The following is a 21,896-nucleotide window of genomic DNA, read 5'->3' on the forward strand; positions in this document are numbered from 1 at the left end:
GATACTATTTCCACAACAAGCCTTGCTACCATAAATTATTCTAGCAGTCGCAGCTGCGGTCAGTGTAATATGATTTACTTTTTTTATTAGACATTTAATTCCTAATTTTCTTCCTGACTGTTCTATCCGAATGTTGGCAACTTGTTGTCAAGCTGATTCAAAACATTTTTAATCATGATTCTTGTATGTAAATACCGATAGAATTCTTCATTTACAATCGATTTATTAAGTCGTTATAGTCTCTAATAACCAAACGAAATATTGTGTTTTGTTCGGAGTCAAGTAATATTTTTATAGGGCAACATTTTAGCCTTCGTTACTTAAAAAAAATCTATAAATATATGTATATACATATACAGAGTGAGTCACCTAACGTTACCGCTGGATATATTTCGTAAACCACATCAAATACTGACGAACCGATTCCACAGACTGAACGTGAGGAGAGGAGCTAGTGTAATTGTTTAGTACAAACCATACAAAAATGCACGGAAGTATGTTTTTTAATACAAACCTACGTTTTTTTAAATGGAACCACGTTAGTTTTGTTAGCACATCTGAACATATAAACAAGTACGTAATCAGTGCCGTTTGTTGCATTGTAAAATGTTAATTACATCCGGAGATATTGTAACCTAAAGTTGACGCTTGAAACCTCCGACGTTCAGTTGCGTGTTGTAACAAACACGGGCCACGGTCGGCGAGCAGCATCTGCAGGGACATGTTTACGATGACGACCGTGTTTACGAGTGTGGCTGTAGTGCACTGTTGTGGTTTGGTCTAGCTGTCGCAGTGTCCGGATGTAGTGCTTGCTGCTATTGTTATTCTGCATTCGTCTCCGCACGCAGACCAACTGTAGTACACCGTGTTACCAGACGTCTGTGATAGTGCAGTGTTGTAGGAACTGTGACCATGGTGTATTCGAACTCTGAAAAGGCGGAGATGATACTCATCTATGGCGACTGTCGACGAAATGCAGCGGAAGCCTGCAGGGTGTATGCAGAACGGTACCTGGACAGAGAGCATCTAACATGCCGCACATTGCAAAACATCTACCGCCAACTGTATGCAACAGGTATGGTCGTAGCACGCAAACGGGTCCGTAACAGGCCCGTCACAGGAGAAGCGGGTGCAGTTGGTGTGTTAGCTGCTGTTGCCATGAACCCACACATGAGTACACAGGACATTGGGAGAGCCGGTGGACTGAGTCAAAGTAGTGTCATGCGCATACTGCATCGTCACCGCTTTCACCCGTTTCATGTGTCGCTACATCAGCAATTACGTGGTGATGACTAATTATCGAGTGCAATTCTGTCAATGGGCATTAACAGAGAATGCGTTGCAGTTCTACCTGTTTACCGATGAAGCGGGTTTCACAAACCACGGGGCAGTGAATCTACGGAACATGCATTACTGGTCCGTGGACAATCCTCGCTGGCTCAGACAGGTAGAGCGACAGCGACCGTGGACTGTAAATGTATGGTGCGGAATCATTGGCGACCACCTCATTGGTCCTCACTTCATTGCAGGGGCCCAAACAGCTGCAACATACATCGCGTTTCTACAGAATGATCTGCCAACGTTGCTCGAAAATGTCCCACTGGAAACGCGTCGACCTATGTGGTATCAGCATGATGGTGCATCTGCACATTCCGCAATTAACACTAGGCTGACCCTTGACAGGATGTTCGACGGGCGTTTCATAGGACGTGGAGGACGCATAAATTGGCCAGCCCGTTCTCCTGATCTTACACCTCTGGACTTCTTTCTGTGGGGTACGTTAAAGGAGAATGTGTACCGTGATGTGCCTACAACCCCAGAGGATATGAAACAACGTATTGTGGCAGCATGCGGCGACATTACACCAGATGTACTGCGGCGTGTACGACATTCATTACGCCAGAGATTGTAATTGTGTGCAGCAAATGATGGCCACCATATTGTACATCTATTGGCCTGACATGTCGAGACACGCTCTATTCCACTCCGTAATTGAAAACGGAAACCACGTGTGCACGTGTACCTCACCCCTCATGGTAACGTACATGTCCGTCAGTGAAACAGACCAATAAAAAGGTGTTAGCATGTGGACGTAATGTGCTGTTCCACTCTCTTCTGTACCTAAGGTCCATCACCGTTCCCTTTGGATCCCTACGTAATTCGGTGCTCTCCGATACACACGATCTAACAGCGGAGGAGTGGTACTCAAGCGTAAACTTTAGGTTACAATATCTTCGGATGTAATTAACATTTTACAATGCAACAAACGGCACTGATTACGTATTTGTTTATATGTTCAGATTTGCTAACAAAACTAACGGGGTTCCATTTAAAATAACGTAGTTTTGTGTTGAAAAACATACTTCCGTGCATTTTTTATGGTTTGTATTAACCAATTACACTAGCCCCTCTCCTCACGTTCGGTCTGTGTAATCGATTCGTCAGTATTTGATGTGGTTTACGAAATATATCCAGCGGTAATGTTAGGTGACTCACCCTGTATAGTGTATGAGAACTGTTTAAAGCCAGCTTGTTCAAATACAACAGTTTATATGATCGTGGGATTTAGTGCTACCTCCTACTGAGTTTTAGGAAACTGAAAAATTTTAAGTACGAAGATAACGTGTCGCTGTGGCCAGTTCGTAGTTTCTCGTACATCGCTTGCACTCGCGCCAGATGAGTTAAGTGTCATGTGACTGTCCGAGCGCGCTGCATACTGTATAGAATAGGGCTGTTGCATTATGGTATGCCTTTGATACTAAGTAAAGAGTATTCCACGAGACTCGAACTATAGTTGCGTCTTCCCATTAAAAGTCTCATTACATGTTTTCTTCTTGGCACACAATTTATACCTGACTCAGGCTAGTCGGTAGTTTTAGAATTCATCCAAGTTCGTATCTTCAGCGGAGCAAGTCGTTAGTGAAACGAAATACTGAATCCATTTTGTCAGTCACCATGTTTTCTTTTCCGCATGCAATTTGTGTCCGACGCGGGCAGATTGAGCAGTATTCATAATCCTCCAACTATTTCGTTTCATTCACTATGATTTCCACAGTACGGCAAATCGCTGGATAGCCCACAAAGTTAAACGGTGGTTTTAACAAGGCTGCATCAACTGGACGGAACACATCAATTGGCGTCCGGCGACCTATAATGTCCTGCCTTGTCACTGCAGAAGTTGGTTGCAGTACGCCGTGTCTGCCTGTAGTGGCCTATGTGAGGCAGAGGCGTGGCGACTAAATTTTTCCTTTAGGAAACTTTACTCTGTGTTAATTTTATGTGAATTCTGTCAGTCATTAAGAGCAAATAAATGTCTGTTACTGTCAGTCTCAAGATCCCTTACCTTCTACAGTTTTTACAAGATTTGTCGACCCACAAACAATGAATACGAGTATAACCTATTGTATTCCTAAATTGTTGATCTCAGTTTAGCAGTGTTTTTATATTTCATAGGGGCCAAACTCAACGTTTAGTTACTTAAACATTTATAAAAGGGAACAAACATTGCACTTGCTCGCCTTCTATTTATTCATTGACCAGGGAGAGTGGTTCTGATTTCCCCTGCGCTATAACTTAGCTTTGTGTTGTTTCATGACATTAACGAGAGCACAACTTCGAACACAGACTCTTGACTTCAGGTTACCCTACAAAAGGACGTCAGAAAACGATAGATCAGGAGAGCATATGGACCGAGAAACATTGCCAAATTAAGAAATGACATGTCCCGAACCACTTCCACGGGTGCTCTCACCGTGTGAGTTGTGGCACCATCCTAATGGAAACATATTTCTCCCATGTTCACCATATGCCTTTCCAGTTGTGGATCCAGGAAGTAGTTTAAAATTTTGATGCAACGCGCTGATGGCACAGCATCGTGGTTTCCCGCTCTTCAAAGAAGTACGGACCAACAATCGCTATCATGCAGACACCGCACCACACTGTTACTTTTGAGATGTGGAGAGGTTTCTGGTGTAGTTCACGTGGGTTCTCCGATGCCCAACACCGACAGTTCTCGACATTAAAATAGCTATCGAGATGGAAACGGGCTTCGTCACTCATTATTATTAGGATGCCTGCATCTTCCGTGCGAATGATCTCCATTAAGCCACAAAATTCTTTGTATTGTACAAAACCTCTTTCATTTAGCTGTTGCATGATTATTTTCTGAATGGGTGAAGTCTGAGATCATCATCTAAGACGCAGTGAAGCGAACGATGTGACATATCCAACGCTATAACCTGTCGCCTAGCGGATAATTAAGGACTAGGAAGAACTCCCCTTCTCACTCTGTCTAAGTTTTCCACAGTCCGAACACAACGGGGAAAACTACAGATCCAGTACTGCAAAACGCTTCAACACATCGGAGTGAGGTACTGAGATCTGGGACAGCACCTGGACTTTCGACATTAAAATATTGTTGGAAAAAACGTTGAACCGCGATCATAGAATCATTCTTTCTACAAAACTGCTAGGCAACAAAAACCCGAAGCTCTCTGCTCCAACACTCCATAGCGACTAAAACTGCGACGTCTGAGCTGTCCGCCAGAGGTCGCCCAAAGTCAAGCCCCACTGCCGGCTGAACGCCAGCGGTTTAAAAAACAGGCTTTTCCTCTTCTCCGTCTCGTATTCATATGTAACGTCTGTATCAGTAATGACGTTCAGTTATGAAAGTAGCGAATGCTTTGTGACCTGTGTGGTGCATCGATATCAACCGAAACCCTGTGGTATAATCTACACTCCTGGAAATTGAAATAAGAACACCGTGAATTCATTGTCCCAGGAAGGGGAAACTTTATTGACACATTCCTGGGGTCAGATACATCACATGATCACACTGACAGAACCACAGGCACACAGACACAGGCAACAGAGCATGCACAATGTCGGCACTAGTACAGTGTATATCCACCTTTCGCAGCAATGCAGGCTGCTATTCTCCCATGGAGACGATCGTAGAGATGCTGGATGTAGTCCTGTGGAACGGCTTGCCATGCCATTTCCACCTGGCGCCTCAGTTGGACCAGCGTTCGTGCTGGACGTCCCGACCGCGTGAGACGACGCTTCATCCAGTCCCAAACATGCTTAATGGGGGACAGATCCGGAGATCTTGCTGGCCAGGGTAGTTGACTTACACCTTCTAGAGCACGTTGGGTGGCACGGGATACATGCGGACGTGCATTGTCCTGTTGGAACAGCAAGTTCCCTTGCCGGTCTAGGAATGGTAGAACGATGGGTTCGATGACGGTTTGGATGTACCGTGCACTATTCAGTGTCCCCTCGACGATCACCAGTGGTGTACGGCCAGTGTAGGAGATCGCTCCCCACACCATGATGCCGGGTGTTGGCCCTGTGTGCCTCGGTCGTATGCAGTCCTGATTGTGGCGCTCACCTGCACGGCGCCAAACACGCATACGACCATCATTGGCACCAAGGCAGAAGCGACTCTCATCGCTGAAGACGACACGTCTCCATTCGTCCCTCCATTCACGCCTGTCGCGACACCACTGGAGGCGGGCTGCACGATGTTGGGGCGTGAGCGGAAGACGGCCTAACGGTGTGCGGGACCGTAGCCCAGCTTCATGGAGACGGTTGCGAATGGTCCTCGCCGATACCCCAGGAGCAATAGTGTCCCTAATTTGCTGGGAAGTGGCGGTGCGGTCCCCTACGGCACTGCGTAGGATTCTACGGTCTTGGCGTGCATCCGTGCGTCGCTGCGGTCCGGTCCCAGGTCGACGGGCACGTGCACCTTCCGCCGACCACTGGCGACAACATCGATGTACTGTGGAGACCTCACGCCCCACGTGTTGAGCAATTCGGCGGTACGTCCACCCGGCCTCCCGCATGCCCACTATACGCCCTCGCTCAAAGTCCGTCAACTGCACATACGGTTCACGTCCACGCTGTCGCGGCATGCTACCAGTGTTAAAGACTGCGATGGAGCTCCGTATGCCACGGCAAACTGGCTGACACTGACGGCGGCGGTGCACAAATGCTGCGCAGCTAGCGCCATTCGACGGCCAACACCGCGGTTCCTGGTGTGTCCGCTGTGCCGTGCGTGTGATCATTGCTTGTACAGCCCTCTCGCAGTGTCCGGAGCAAGTATGGTGGGTCTGACACACCGGTGTCAATGTGTTCTTTTTTCCATTTCCAGGAGTGTATTTGTATGTGTGGCTAAGCGACTGCTTCCCTCGCTCTCTGCAGGGAGCGTGCATACTCTCCACTGCGCCGACCTCATGGCATTGCACATGAGCTGTTTACCACAACCGACTACAGAATAGTCATCTAAGGCCAAGTGCTCTCAGCAGTGTGGCACGTGGATGCTATGAGCATTTGCTGATGTAGCTTTGGGTGGGTGCATGATTCTCTGTTCTATCACCTTGCATGGCCGAGAACCATCTCCCTTGGATTTGGTGGAAGATGGCCTTGGAACTTTGCCTGCTAGTTGGGACTACAGAATTAACGAGCAGAGTGGGATTAGTCAGCTGTAGTCAACGGCGCTTGTTGGGCTGTCTGAGGACTTGGTGCGCACCTTAGTGTACAGACTGTGTGAACAATTATTCTGAGCTATCTGCTATGCCGTAGGATTATTTAAAGTAATATATTGCTTTTCGTTTGAGATAACCCTGATTTTATTATGGAGTTTACCAGTTCCACCTTGGCTGATTTACGTTGCTAAAACTGTTTATGCCATTGTTATTCTGGATGGGTTGTGTAGTTCCTGTTTGTCAAATTTGAGCCCTGTTGCTAATTTATGAATATTACAAAGTACTTGTGCTGGTTATGTGTAATGTATTTGGTACTCAGGGTTTGCGTTTCTACAACGAAGCGCCAAGGAACGAGTATAGGCATGCGTATTCAAACAGGCAGAACACGGCGCTGCGGTCGGCAACGCCTATAGGATGACAAGCGTCTGGCGCAGTTGTTAGATCGGTTACTGCTGCTGCAATAGCAGGTTATCAAGATTTAAGTGAATTTGAAAATGGTTTATAGTCGGCCCACGAGCGATGGGACACAACATTTCCGAGGTAGCGATAAAGTGGGGATTTTCCCGTACGACCATTTCACGAGTGTACTGTGAATATCAGGAATACGGTAAAACATCAAATCTCCGACATCGCTGCGGCCGGAAAAAGACCCTGTAAGAACGGGACCAACAACACCTGAAGAGAATCATTCAACGTGACTGAATTGCAACCCTTCCGCAAACCGCTGCAGATTTCAATGCTGGGCCATCAACAAGTGTCACCGTACGAACCATTCAACGAAACATTATCGATATGGGCTTCCGGAATCGAAGGCCCACTCGTGTACCCTTCATGACTGCGTGACACAAATCTGTCGCCTCGCCTGGGCCCGCCACACCGACATTGGACTGTTGATAGCTGGAAACGTGTTGTCTGGTCGGACGAGATTCGTTCCAAATTGTGTCGAGCGGATGGAAGCGTAAGGGTGTGGAGACAACCTCGTGAATCCATGGACGCTGCATGTCAGCAGGAGACTGTTCAAGCTGGTGCAGGCTCTGTAATGGTGTGGCCGGCCGCTGTGGCCGAGCGGTCCTAGGCGCTTCAGGCCAGAACCGCGCTGCTGCTACGGTCGCAGGGTTCGAATCCTGCCTTGGGTATGGACATGTGTCATGTCCTTAGGTTAGTTAGGTTTACGTAGTTCTAAGTCTAGGGGACTGATGGCCTCAGATGTTAAGTGCCATAGTGCTTAGAGCCATTTGAACCATTTTGTAATTGTATGGGCGTGTACAGTTGGAGTGATATGTCTCTCCTGACAGATCTAGATACCACTCTGACAGGTAACACGTACGTAAGTACCCTGTCTGATCACGTGCATCCACTCATGCCCATTGTGCGTTCCGGCGAACTTGGGCAATTCCAGCAGGACAATGCGACACCTAGCACGTTTAGAATGGCGAACTTGGGCAATTCCAGCAGGACAATGCGACACCTAGCACGTTTAGAATTGCTGCAGAGTGGCTCCAGGAACACTTCTGAGTTTAATCACTTCCGCTGCTCATCAAACTCCCGGGACATGAACGTTATTGAGCGTATGTGGGATGCTTTCCAACGTCTGTTCAGAAGACCACTCGACCCCCTAGTATTGTTACAGACTTATTATGGACAGCCCTGCAGGATTCGTGGCGTCAGTTCCCACCAGCACTACTTCAGGCATTAGTAGAGTCCATGGCACGTCGTGTTGTGGCACTTCTACCTGCCCAGGGGGGGGGGGTGGGGGGTGGGGGTGGGGGGGGCTACACTATATTAGGCCGGTGTACCAGTTACTTTGACTTTTCAGTGTAGTTTAAGGGATGTGGTTATGGTTGTTTAAATTTTATTTATTCATTCTTTTATAGAACTAGCTTGAGTTATCACAACTTAAAACCTAGGTACATACGTTGGTAAATTGTCTCTTGTCTGAGATTTGCAACCTGCCTAATTCCATCTTTGGCTATTTGTTCCTAATCTCATGCTCTTTAAGGAGACAGCCACTGTCTACTTATGAGAATTCAAATAGTCTTCACCTGATTTACGTAAAGGTTACATTTTACATTATTTTAATGTCGATCATTGCCTGTTGTCATCTGGTGTGTTTGTAGGCATCAACTGATGTGTTAACCAACAGTTTGTTCATGCTTGATGTATTATTCTGAAACATCAGTTAATTAGAATATTTTCTATCAGTTCTAGTAGTACATGAATTCCTGTGGTGCTTTGCCAAATGTATTTTGAGACAGACCACCTGAGTGAGATGAAGCTCTACGGAAGGCCATGATTTCAAATCTCAAATTGATAGTATTGATTAAAAACAGTCTTGGTTGCAATTTTAGTTTTTGATTTTTCAACTACGCGTTTCGCCTTATTTAGACATCTTCAGGTTATCTTAATTTGGTATTTCTTAGAAGGATCATTTAGTCAGTGCAGCAAAAGGGCATCGTCGGATGTCGGATATATCAGGCCAACATCGCCTTCGGTAAACTCAGTAAAAACTTTTCTAGATGGACGCGAGTGACACCAAGACCCACATAACGCGTTGTGCAGGTCTCGGTGTTTATAATGAGTTTAACGAAGGCGATGTTGGCCTCATATATTCGACGATGCCCTTTTGCTACACTGACTAAATGATCCTTCTAAGAAATTAAGATAACCTGAAGATGCCTAAATAAGGCGAAACGCGTAGTTGAAAAATAAAATACTAAAATTGCAACCAAGACTGTTTTTAACCAATACCGTTAAGCACTGGTTTGCTGTATGCCACGTATGGATTGGAAGAATTTCTCGAATTGATATTCATCAAATCTGAAATACTAAGTGTTTCATGCTGGTTATTTTTGGACTGCTATAAATAACTGGGCAGCGGCCTTGCCGCAGTGGATACACCGGTTCCAGTCAGATCACCGAAGTTAAGCGCTGTCGGGCGTGGCTGGCACTTGGATGGGTGACCATCCGGGCCGCCATGCGCTGTTGCCATTTTTCGGGGTGCACTCAGCCTCGTGACGCCAACTGAGGAGCTACTCGGCCGAATAGTAGCGGCTCCGGTCAGAGAAAACCATCATAACGACCGGGAGTGCGGTGTGCTGACCACACACCCCTCCTATCCGCATCCTCAGTGAGGATGACACGGCGGTCGGATGGTCCCGATGGGCCACTTGTGGCCTGAAGACGGAGTGATTTTTTTTTTATATATAAATAACTACGTTCGTTTGAGCTTATCAGCTCTGTGGTATATCGGGCGACCTCGGGCCTTGTACCGGCGCTAGCCGCTGGGTGTACCTTGTCGAGGGCGCCGCGCAGCACGCTCTGCACGCTCTCGACCACGTGCCGCACGTCGTCGCTGTCCTGTCCGGCGCCGGCGTCCTCCTCGGCGCTGAGCAGCGCGGGCTGCGCCTGCCCGTCTTCCGGCTGCGGCTGCTGCGGGCGCGGCCGGAGGCGCAGGCGCAGCGGCTGCCCGCCGGCGGCCAGCAGGCCCTGGATCTGCGCCAGCGTCATGTGGCGCCGCACCAGGTCGCCCTGCTCGTCGAACGTGTAGAACTCGTACCGGTCCGGCGACAGCAGGGCCGCCGGAGAGCCCGGCGGCGGCGACCCGGACGCCGGCCGCAGCGGCCTCCCGACCGCGTCCGCCAGGTACGCCTTGGTGCCGTCGCCCAGATCCATGATCACCGACACCGACGTCACCACGCTGTGGGCACACACGCACTTCGCTGACTAACACTGCAGCCAGTGTTCGCAGAAGCGACCGCGTGCGTGGCAGGCTCGCGTTCCATTCCACTCATTGGCAATCTATGCTGACACACTACTGTTCTTAAAAGTCGTAGCAAACAAGCTTTTACTAGCCTGAACCTCACTCCTCATTAAGCACGTTATTTCTTACTTACCACGTTTGTATTGCATCACTTTCATTTTCCAGTTGATTTTAAACTAACTCCCGAGTGAGTTACAGACACGAAATTTTAAACATAGCGCAGAAGTGGATGATAACGCAATGTTAACGCACTTTTTTGTCGGTCTGTTCCATGGAGTTGGGGGTGGTGGAGAAAAACATCGGTAACACCTGACATCTCGGCTGCCCTGCAGGAGCGACGTGTTATGCAGGTAGTGTTGGAATGTGTTCTAGGAGGTGTGCGAGTGGGTGGGCACGGCTGAGCAGAGACAGGAGGGGAAGAGGAGATGGATGTCACTTTGCGTTGCGTTCAAATGCGTGTGAAATCTTATGGGACTTAACTGCTAAGGCCATCAGTCCCTAAGCTTCACACTACTTAACCTAAATTATCCTAAGGACAAACGCATACACCCAAGCCCTAGGGAGGACTCGAACCTCCGCCGGGACCAGTCGCACAGTCCAAAATTTTGCAAATTGATTGTACGCTAACTTCCCAATGAGCTAAAGATTTGAAACTACATAGCTCAGAACTAGATGAACACGCGGTATTAACTCACTTTCTTTTCTGGTGTGCGGTGGTGTATGCTTTGTTTACCACTGCCATTTTATAATGAGCCAGAGATTTGAAACTTTCAACATAACCCAGAACAGGATGACAATGCAGTATCAACTAGAATTCTTGTGTGGTGTGTGATGGAGCGACGTACCGCTGCCATTTCCCGCTTCTCTGTTCCCATTGCAAACGGTTCATGGGAAGTACAAACGCTGGTAAGCCTCCATCTGTGCTCGAATCTACCTAATTTATACCTTCATGGTCTTTACGAGCTATGTGTATCAGGAAGCAACGTATTGGTTCAATCAGTTGAAGAGAAACTGAAATTAACCTAAAATTTACCGGATATCTCTGTTGCCTTCTCAAGAAAAGTTTGAAGTAGATTGAAAAATTTCATTCTCACAAGACTAAAAAGCAAAAAAATAATTATTTAAATAAAAATGAATTTTAACACACCACGTTTTACATAAGACTAAAAAGTATGAAAAACCTCTTTCCTAGCTCCATACCGATTCCTAATCCCATACAGATAGTCCTCAAAATTTGTGATTGTATAGTAGCTATAAAAATACTTGTAAGATTTAAAACGAAAAAGTGGTGCTCATGCAACACATAATTGGTGCATCAATAGTTCACCTCCTTACTATTATCTGTTCCAAGTGCCCCATACTTTTGTTTTAAGTATTACAAGTATTTTAATAGCTATTAAAAATTTACAGCCACAAATTTTCTGGAATCTCTGTATCCATTTAGGAATCTTTATGAGGCTAAGAGATACTATTTCATACTTTTAATCCAATTTAAAAAATGGTATATTAAAAATTAATTTTTATTTAAATACTTATTTATCTATCGTATGGCACACGACTGCAGCGCATATACGGATATATATACAACAGTAAACAAGAATAGAAATGTACAATACAAATAAAACTACACAAAGGTTGTGATAAGCATCACATAACAAACAAAGTTAAAATATACAGCATGTGAGACTAGTTTTTGTTACACATCGATGTCCATATCTCGGACGCACTTCATAGCTTGAGTGATGGCTTCTATTCGTATGAAGTCCTCAGTTGATACGCCATGTTTTTTTTTATAGGTCACACTTCTATATAGTGTTCCCATCCGCCTCTAAGTCAGAACTTCGGCTGTCCGCCAAGTCACCGTTTATAAACCGTGGCCTTGTGTCTTGTGTGGTCGCTCCAGGTATGGTTAAGTTCAGTGCAGATTTTTCTTGGGAAGTTGACCCCTTACATTGTGTTTGAGGGATCAGTTACGAGATAATGGTTACTGAGTTCTCTCAGTCTCTTTTTTTCACTTTTCTATGACGTTAAAGGAGTTCTGTCCTCTTACACAGTTATTGTTCCAATTAGCTCTCGTGATCTCAGGTGTGTATTTCATAAATCTAGAATTACATCTTGAACAGGTAAATTTTTTAGTCGTCAATCTGTGCTATTTTTTCCCATTCTTTATGCCTGTTTTTTATCGTCTTACCTTTGGCGGAGCAGTGTCACTGATGACAGAGAGTAACGGTAACGGAGTGGACCTTCACGTACCAGTGATTATGTACGTGGTGAAGCTGGACGTATACCTTGTTGGTATAGTGACTTTCTTGCCAGGCCGGTGCACAGTACTATGTAGCGGTAAAGACTATTGACATTATTCTTGTTCGCAGTGCGGATGCACCTGCACCCGAAGAACTATCAGTCAGTTTTCTGGATCAGGGGTCTCTCATGGTCTTTACAAGCAGCATAAAAAAATCTGGCACATGATGAAAAAGAAGTAGCAGGAGAAAGAAGAGTGAAAAACTCATTAAAAACCTGGGCATCACCTGACTTAGGTGACAGAATCTTGTGAAGAACCATTCCTAGTATGATAGAGAAGATCTCGACAGGATTGAAGGTGGAGAGAATGGATCTCTGTGGGGAGAATTAGCGGAAGACATCTCACTTAATAAAATCCACTTTGTATCTGACTTGGATCAAGAGCCATGGTGGTCAGCGTCTGTTCTCCACAGGTGCGGACAGAAGTTAAAATTCAAGAACAAACCCTTACAGCCTTAACCAATGAGTTCCATTACATAATGATCCCTGTAATTTCGTGCACAACAGTGGAACCTTTTTCCTAATCGAAAAATTACCCCATGAGGTAACAAATACTCCACAATCACTGGCGCAACTAGTCTATCGGATTTTGAAGAGATTAGGCTGAGATGCTACAATCCCAAATCAGAAGAAAGCGGAGCCTCTGATCAACTCAAGCCAAAAATAAAAATTTTCTTTGGCACAGTCAGTATTAACTCACTTCTAAAGCCAGGAAAACTGTAAAAATTTGGAAAAACGAAGAAAATACAAATATTTTAGACTTGCAGGAAGCAAGCTTGCCAGATGAGAATACCACGGATTTTGGAAATTACATACTCTCAGAAGTAAAATAGACGAAAGACTCCTTAAAAATACCCACCGTCTGGGGGCTGCATTCACAGTTTCACGTTATTAATTCCATAATCGACGTAAAGCCTGCAGACAGCAGATTACTGATAGTTTCCTTGAAATGTGCAAATAAAATGAACTTAGTATTTAATGCACATACGATGATCAACCAAAAAAGTAAAACAAACCCAGAAAATGGAAAATAAATAGTAGGAGGTGTCAGAATATATTATCTCGAAAATTCCAAAGAACCATTTGAAAATTCTAATGGGAAATTTTAAGCCACACTCAGGAAAACACGGAAAATTCAGGAAAACAGTTGGTGACTTCCCTGTTCACAAATGAACCAATCTAAATAGAAACAGACTGTTACCACTGTCTAGAAACTTCAACCTCAAAATTATGTCAGTCAGTGTTAGTAAAGAAACTTCAAACCAAAAAATACATAGCAATCACGTAATAAGAATAAAGGTGAATTCCACATTGATCGTACTGCAATTTCTCTATAAACATCACAAGAAGGTTTTAAGTGATTCAGCACGCAAAGGAGCAAATATGGAGGGAGACCACTACCTAACTCGAGTGAAACTAAATTTAAAGCCCCAAAAATTCAGTAAAACGATATCAGGAATTACTAAATTTGATACTAGTAAAATCCATGCATTGTTATTACCAAACGAACTCGACGAAACGCGAGTGCCAAACTGGAAACAATTGAATCACACGTTTGTCGAAACTGCCGTAAACCATATTCATTCGCAAAGGTGGAAGATAAGTTCTTGATGGAATGAAGATTGTGGACACGTGGTGAAATCTCGACTCAAGGCATTCAAAACATGGAATAGTAACAAATCAGAAAATGCACATTTCTATTCCCCGGCAACTAGAAAAGAAGCATCAAAATTAATTATACCAACGAAATGAGGACTTGAGGATAATCAATCCCATAAAATTGAGGAAGTTTTTCACAGAAACAAGACCAGAACTTTTTAGAAGACTTTGAAAAGAGAGGTAATGGGTATCAGCCCCAGAATCTCTGCTTCAAGAAGGAAAATAGACAGTTGAAATTAACCACCAAGAAAACCCCAGAGTCTTTGCAAATATTTAAAAAAATGCTTCTAAACTGCCCTGAGCCTACCAGAAATTCCCCTAAAAACAATCCCGATTCAAAAGCACCGAACGAAGAACAAATTACTAGCCAAATCAAAACATTAAAAAATAACAAAGCCTCTCGTAAAGACGGAACTAAAATCAACTGGCCCAGAATCTTAAAAGACATTTCATTGATCAAGCAAAACATTTGACAAACTGAGAAAATTTTGGTTGAATGGGAAACCGCCTTGATACAGCAACTAGATGAAAAGGGAGACAGAACTGAAAAAAATAATTATGGAGGTATTTCCCCTCTTCATGACTCACACACAAGTCTGTCTCAGTGTCTCCTGCACCGAACACAACAATTTGAATGCAAAACTGGTGAGTTTCAAGAAAGTTTCAGAATGAGTTTCAAGCATCTTTCAGAAAAAATAGATCTTACCCAGAAAAAAGTTTAATCTGAAGCTTCAGGGCTATTCAAAATTATGCTACCACTCTAGATCCATTCCTGGTCATGAAACGAATAAATAAATAAATAAAGACGTACGTATGGTATTGCGACCTGGATGGTCCCGAAGGGCAAATTCAGCCGCCTACTTTAAAACCTTATTGTCCTTTATCACAATGGTACCTTTCCTTCTCGAATGCAAGTGTTGTGCGTTTAAGTATGTGTAGGTGACTGTAATCGGTCTGTGGAGTGTTGCATCATGTTTGTCTTGGATTGTGTAAAAAATAAAGAAAACAAAAAAGTCGTTCAAATGATATGCAGAATGTGTAAATAACTAACTAACATGGCAAACTGAAGATACAACGGTACTAGGGGCTTTTAGAACACAGAGCTATTTGACATTTTCAGTTGCAAGGAAAAATGCTGCAAACGGCAAAATACACACATCAAAAAAAATTTTGCATCACCTCGGTTCCGAGAGTTCCGGAATCTGTACAGAAAATCGGAATAGTGATCAACATAAACATCATTTCCGCCACTTTTATTGCTCATGAAAACCACACATTGCATGTCGTACCACCATTCAGCGAGACCTTCAGAGGTGGTGGTCCAGATAGCTGTACACACCGGTACCTCTAATACCCAGTAGCACGTCCTCTTGCACTGATGAATACCTGTATTTCTCGTGGCATACTATCCACAAGTTCATCAAAGCACTGTTGGTCCACACTGTCTCACTCCTCAACGGCGATTCGATGTAGAGCCCTCAAGGTAGTTGGTGGGTCAAGTCGTCCATAAACAGCCCCTTTTCAATCTATCCCAGGCATTGTCGATAGGGTTCCTGTCTGGAGAACATGCTGGCCACTCTAGTCGAGCGATGACGTTTCCTGGAGGAAGACATTCACGAGATGTGCACGATGGGGGCACGAATTGTCGCCCATGAAGACGAATGCTTCGCCAATATGCTACCGATATGGTCGCTCTATCGGTGGGAGGATGGCATTCACGTATCGTACAGCCGTTCCGGCGCCTTCCATTACCACCAGTGGCGTACGTCGGCCCCACATAATGCCACCCCAAAACAGCAGGAAACCTTCACCTTGGTGCAATCGCTGGACAGTGTGTGTAAGCCGTTCAGCCTGACCGGGTTGCCTCCAAACACGTCTCCGACGATTGTCTGGTTGAAGGCATATGCGACACTCATTGATGAAGAGAATGTGATGCCAATCCTGAGCGGTCCACTCGGCATGTTGTTGGGCGCTGTTTGGTGTCGTGGTTGCAAAGATGGGCCTCGCCATGGACATCGGGAGTGAAGTTGCGCATCATGCAATTTATGGCGCACAGTTTGAGTCGTAACAAAACGTCCTGTGGCTGCACGGAAAGCATTATTCAATATGGTGGCGTTGCTGTCAGGGTTCCTCCGAGTCATAATCCGTAGGTAGCGGTCATCCACTCCAGCAGTAGCCCTTGGGCGGCCTGAGCGAGGAATGTCATCTACAGTTCCTGTCTCTCTGTATTTCCTCCACTTCCGAACACCATCGCTTTGGTTCACTCCTTGTTGAGAGCCCTTCCTGGCACAAAGTAAAACGGCGGACGCGTTCTAACCGCGATATTGACCGTATAGGCATGGTTGAACTACAGACAACACGCGCCGTGTATCTCCTTCCTTGAGGAATGATTGGAACTGATAGGCTGTCGGACTCCCTCCGTCTAATAGGCGCTGCTCATGCATGGTTGTCTACATCTTTGGACGGGTTCAGTGACATCTCTGAACAGTCAAAGGGACTGTGTATGTGATAAAATATCCACAGTCAACGTCTGCCTTCAGGATTTCTGGGAACTGGGGTGATGCAAAACTTTTTTTCGTGTGTGTAGTTTTCTGACTGGTTCTCCGTACACTTGATGCTAATCCCCATATCCGTTACTGGTTCTGGCTTCCTTCAAAACTGGTACTGAACTGACACTACTGTCTATGGGGCAGGGCAGAGTACGAGTTAGGTTTTGCGAAGATCATAATTACTTTTCCGCCGCGTGGAGAGGAGGGGGGAGCGTGGATGCAGCTGCTGCCTTCCCCTGCCCATTGCTGAGTACAACCTTGTGTAGGTAGACAAACATTTCCTCAAGGAAATTGTGTTTTTTCAGAGTCGACCTAGTCGTAAAAACTTGCGAGGACTGTAAAGTTTTAAGAACGTATCACTGCATGTAGTGTTAGGTTTGAAAAACGATCTGATTGAATGTTAGGAGTTAAATCATAGCACTTTCGAAAAGGCAGTGTTCCATTACGTGCGAAACAATGATTTTGAAGAACCGGCATTAGGAATCCGTCATTGGATCTATCGTTATAAGTGTCCGTCATTCCCCCAAACACTCATACGTACACATACGCTAGATAACATATTTTTTTCAGAAAGGTTGAGCATTGTTTGAGAAGTCTAAAGCAATCATTGCAGAGTGTTTATTTTCAACTATAGAAATCGATCTCACTATGCGCATGTGGAGTGTCATGGAACTGCACACGGAAGAATTTTTTTGTGCGATCTATTTTGTCTAACAGAATTTCTGGGCATTCATGTACGTTTATTAATAATGCATGTTTGACGTGTTTCAGTCAGCTGGCTTCATTTCTGCTGCTTGCACGTACGATATGTTATCGATTCAACTCCATCTTCATGCATTCGTATCGCTATCCAATCAATCGACTTCGGAATACAGCGAGCTAATCAAACAGCATACTCGTAAACAGATTATCTGATCAAAACTATCATGACACCCCTATGTAATGCGGAACTGAGTACTAGATGTCATGAGAGGCGGATCCAGCAGTATAATAGGAGGCAGGGAGTGTTGTATTGTCAGTAGAGAAGAAATAAAAGCAGAGTGAGTCGGTCAGGAGGCCTCACTGACTTCGAGTGGTGACTAGTCATTTGATGTCACCTGAGTATCAGATCGATCAGATACATTTCAACCCTTCCAAAGGTGCCCAAGTCGACTGTTGGGGATGTGATTGTGGAATGGAAACGCGAAGGAACAACTGCATTTAAACCAAGGCCAAACAGACCTCATGGATTGCCACAGTAGAAGAACCGTCGAACGTTGTGGGGAGGAGGGGTGGGGGCGGTTAATGAAAATCACTTGAAGTCAACGGAAAGAAACACTCGAGAGTTCTAGAGTGCTACCAGCAGTCCAGCTAGCACAATGAATGGGCGTAAGAAGTAAAAAATAATGGGGTAAAACAATCGAACAGCTCTTCATCACCTACACATTTTTGTACTAAGCGACACTTGGGGTGCTGTAAAGAGCGACGACGCTGGACATTGGATGAATAGAAACGAGTGATTTGGAGGGATCAGTCACGCTACAGCCTGTGGCAATCCGATGGAAGAGTTGCGTATGGAGACTGCCTGGTGAATGTTATCTGCCATCGTGTGTAGTGCCAACTGTGAAGTGCACAGGAGATGGTCTCACCACGTGGGAGTAGTTTCCATGGTTAGCGTGTGATCCCCTTACTGCGTTTAAGAAAACGTTAAATGGGGAAGGATGTGAACACATTTTAAAACATTGTGTCCTGCATAAACAGAGGAACAGTTTGTATCAGCATGACTGCACCCTGTCATATGGCAGCATCTAAGCAGCAATGGTTTGTGGACAAAAACATTCCTCATGTGGAAAGTCTTGCCCGAGCCGAACACAACGGACTATTACTGGGACGAGTTAGTATGTCTATTTCAGTCCAAAATTCAGAGAGCAACATCACTACCTTCTCTGATTTCGGCTCTTGAGGATGAATCGGCTGCCACTTCTCCATAGACATTCAAACACCTCAGTGAAAAGTGCCCCCAGCAAAGATTACGCAGTCATAAAGGCTGTAGGGTGAACACACCACCTGTGGCCTTATGCAAGCAGTTATTTGGCTTGGCATTGATTAACAGAGTTGTCGGATGTCGTCATGAGGGGTATCGTATCAAATATTGTTCAGCTGGTGCGTTAGCTTGTCAAAATCCTCGAACTGTTTGGAGTGCCCTGCCCACGATGATCCAAACGTTCTTATTTGGGAGGCGATCCGGCGATCTTGCTAGCCAACGTAGGGTTTGAAAAGCACGAAGACAAGCAGTAGCAAATCTCGCCGTGTGCAAGCGGTCGCTATATTGCTGAAAAGTAAGCCCAGGATGGCTGACCATGAAGGGAAGGAAAGCGAGGCGTAGAATATCGTCAACGTAGCACTGCGATGTAAGGGTAACGCGGCTGGGAACCAAAGGGATCCTGCTATGGAATAAAGTGGCACCCCAGACCATCTCTCCTGGTTGTCGGACTGTATGGTGGGTGAAAGTCAGTTTGTCAGTTCTAAGCTAGACTGACCACTGAAGATAATTCTACTCCAGTCAATGAGAACTTGTCTGGAGACTGCTTAGACACCGGTGGGATACCAATCTGACTGTCCCCTGCCATACGGTCCGATAGTCAGTAGTGGTGGTATGGGTTGCCATTTATTTCACAACAGGATCCCTTTGGTTGTCATCCGCGGCACCCTTGTAGCGCAGCGGTACGTTGACGTTTTTCTACGCCCTGTTTTGTTTCCCTTCATGGGTAAACCAACCTGTGCTTACATTTCAGCAAGATAACGACCACCCGCACACGGCGAAAGTTTTCACTACTAGTCTTCGTGTCTGCCAAACCCTACCTTGGCCAGCAAGATCGATGGATCTCTCCCCAATTGAGAATGGAGCATTATGGGCGTGACCCTCCAACCAGCTCGGGATTTTGACGAACTAACGCGCCAATTGGACAGTATTTGGCATGATATTCCTCAGGAGGACATCTCACGGCTCTGTCAATCAATGACAGGCCGAATAACTGCTTGCATAAGGGTCGGAGGTGGACCAACGCGTTGTTGACTTGCTCAATATGTCTAGATGTTTCTCTTGAGTAAGTAATCCAATTTTTCTGAAATAGAAATCATTTGCTTGTTTGTACATGTACATTAATTACATCTGGCGATTTTCAGCCCATTCGGATAATTCCTTCGTGCGCGTCTTTTTTTTTTTTTTGTCTTAGAGTGTGTATATAAAGAGCCAATAATGAAAATAACAATGGGACATGTGAACCATGTTTTATTAAAGTATGGCAGCGTTGCAAGACATGGTAAATGTGACGCTGGTTTTTTTCTTTAATAAGGAAACGAAATGAGACATTGCTACTTGCGTAACATCCTCCCTTCAGCTAATCGCGGAAAATCGTGTACTTAACGTGCACAGCTGCAGCGCACGCGATGAGCTCCATACAGCGAGAAGTGTGGCGAAAGAATCTGAAACTGAAAGTTCAAGGAGGAGAGAAGATGAGCGATCCACAGCCTCTCCGAGAACCAGGCGGGAGGCGGGTGAGAGGGAGAGCGATAAGGAGAGCGAGAGGACACGAGAGGGAGGATAGCATTGCCGCTGGACGGGCTTCCGGGCCGCGCGGTCACGGCAGCAGCGGCAAAAACACACCCTGCCACCCACCTCTCTCTGGCGGGAACCTGTCGAGAAAGCGCTCGCAACTCGAGAGTAGCGCTCTCCCCCAAACTTGCTTCTCGTATCGCCTCCATCGTTATGACTTCCTCGTGGAACAATTATGGCCGCTGGAAGCTGAACAGTCTGTTGTTATTACTTCGTCAAAGGACGCTGTCGTTAACAGGAGACGTTTTGTGAGTACTGTTAGCACGCCAAATGTAAATCTTCACAGCAAGAAATGTCATATTTATTAAATTTTCTGCACGATTATACCACGATCGAGTGAATTTCTGCGAGACACTCACTGTTTCGTTCCCATCTGGGAAGATATCTCCGATGGAGATTGTGGCTTCCATGTAGGTCCGATTTATACCCTGGTCGCTCCTTACTGCCAGTATCAGGCGAGAAAAAAAGACCGTTACCAATCTTGTTAATACTATCTCGGTGAAAAAACTGAGAACCTGGAAAACAGCTCTGGAATTAAAAGGAGTACAAGGAAGGAAAAAGAAATTATACACTCGAACTCATAAATTAAGGATAATGCTGATACGTGGTGAAACAACGCTCTGGTGGGCGGTTTGCAGGTTTAAATCACCTCGGGTATGACCATGCGGTGCATTTGACCTGCGGTCGTCGCACGGTGGCACTGGCAGCAGTCCACATACCCAGAGGTGTGTTAGTGCAAGTCAGAGTACGGTGCAGCGAGTAAGTAGTTTACAGACGTGCTAATGATGACTGTGTGTTGAAAATGGCTCAAAGAACACATATTGATGACGTTATCAGAGGCACATTACTAGTGCGACTGGAGGCTGGTCAAACACAGCAGGTCGTAGCACGGGTCCTCCATGTGCCACAAAGTGTGATCTCAAGATTATGGCAACGATTCCAGCAGACAGGAAACGTGTCCAGGAGCTACAGTACGGGATGTCCACAGTGTACAACACCTCAAGAAGACCGATATCTCACCATCAGTGCCCGCAGACGGCCACGAAGTACTGCAGGTAGCCTTGCTCGGGACCTTACCGCAGCCACTGGAACAGTTGTCTCCAGACATACAGTCTACAGACGACTGAACAGACATGGTTTATTCGCCCGGGGACCTGCAAGGTGCATTCCACTCACCCCTGGTCACAAGAGAGCCCGTAAAGCCTGGTGTCAAGAACACAGTACATGGCCATTGGAACAGTGATCCCAGGTTATGTTCAAGGACGAGTCCATGTATAGTCTGAACAGTGATTCTCGCCAGGTTTTCATCTGGCGTGAACCAAGAACCAGATACCAACTCCTTAATGTCCTTGAAAGGGACCGTGGCCGTGCGGTTAAAGGCGCTGCAGTCTGGAACCGCAAGACCTCTACGGTCGCAGGTTCGAATCCTGCCTCGGGCATGGATGTTTGTGATGTCCTTAGGTTAGTTAGGTTTAACTAGTTCTAAGTTCTAGGGGACTAATGACCTCAGCAGTTGAGTCCCATAGTGCTCAGAGCCATTTGATCCA

The 21,896-nt window shown here is 45.6% G+C and overlaps 1 protein-coding gene and 1 pseudogene across 1 annotated transcript in view; one reads left to right on the forward strand and one right to left on the reverse strand.

The window, feature by feature from the left end:
• LOC124594325 (serine-rich adhesin for platelets) overlaps nt 1–21,896 on the reverse strand; it is a 111,073-nt gene that overhangs the window by 69,421 nt on the left and 19,756 nt on the right. Inside the window, exon 2 of the mRNA XM_047132691.1 lies at nt 9,777–10,182. Within this exon, the coding sequence (XP_046988647.1) occupies nt 9,777–10,182 (406 nt within the window). The remainder of the gene's footprint in view (nt 1–9,776; nt 10,183–21,896) is intronic.
• Nucleotides 9,356–9,473, forward strand: LOC124558288 (annotated as a pseudogene).

Source organism: Schistocerca americana, chromosome 1, assembly GCF_021461395.2.
Source record: "Schistocerca americana isolate TAMUIC-IGC-003095 chromosome 1, iqSchAmer2.1, whole genome shotgun sequence".
Taxonomy (NCBI): Eukaryota; Metazoa; Arthropoda; class Insecta; order Orthoptera; family Acrididae; genus Schistocerca; species Schistocerca americana.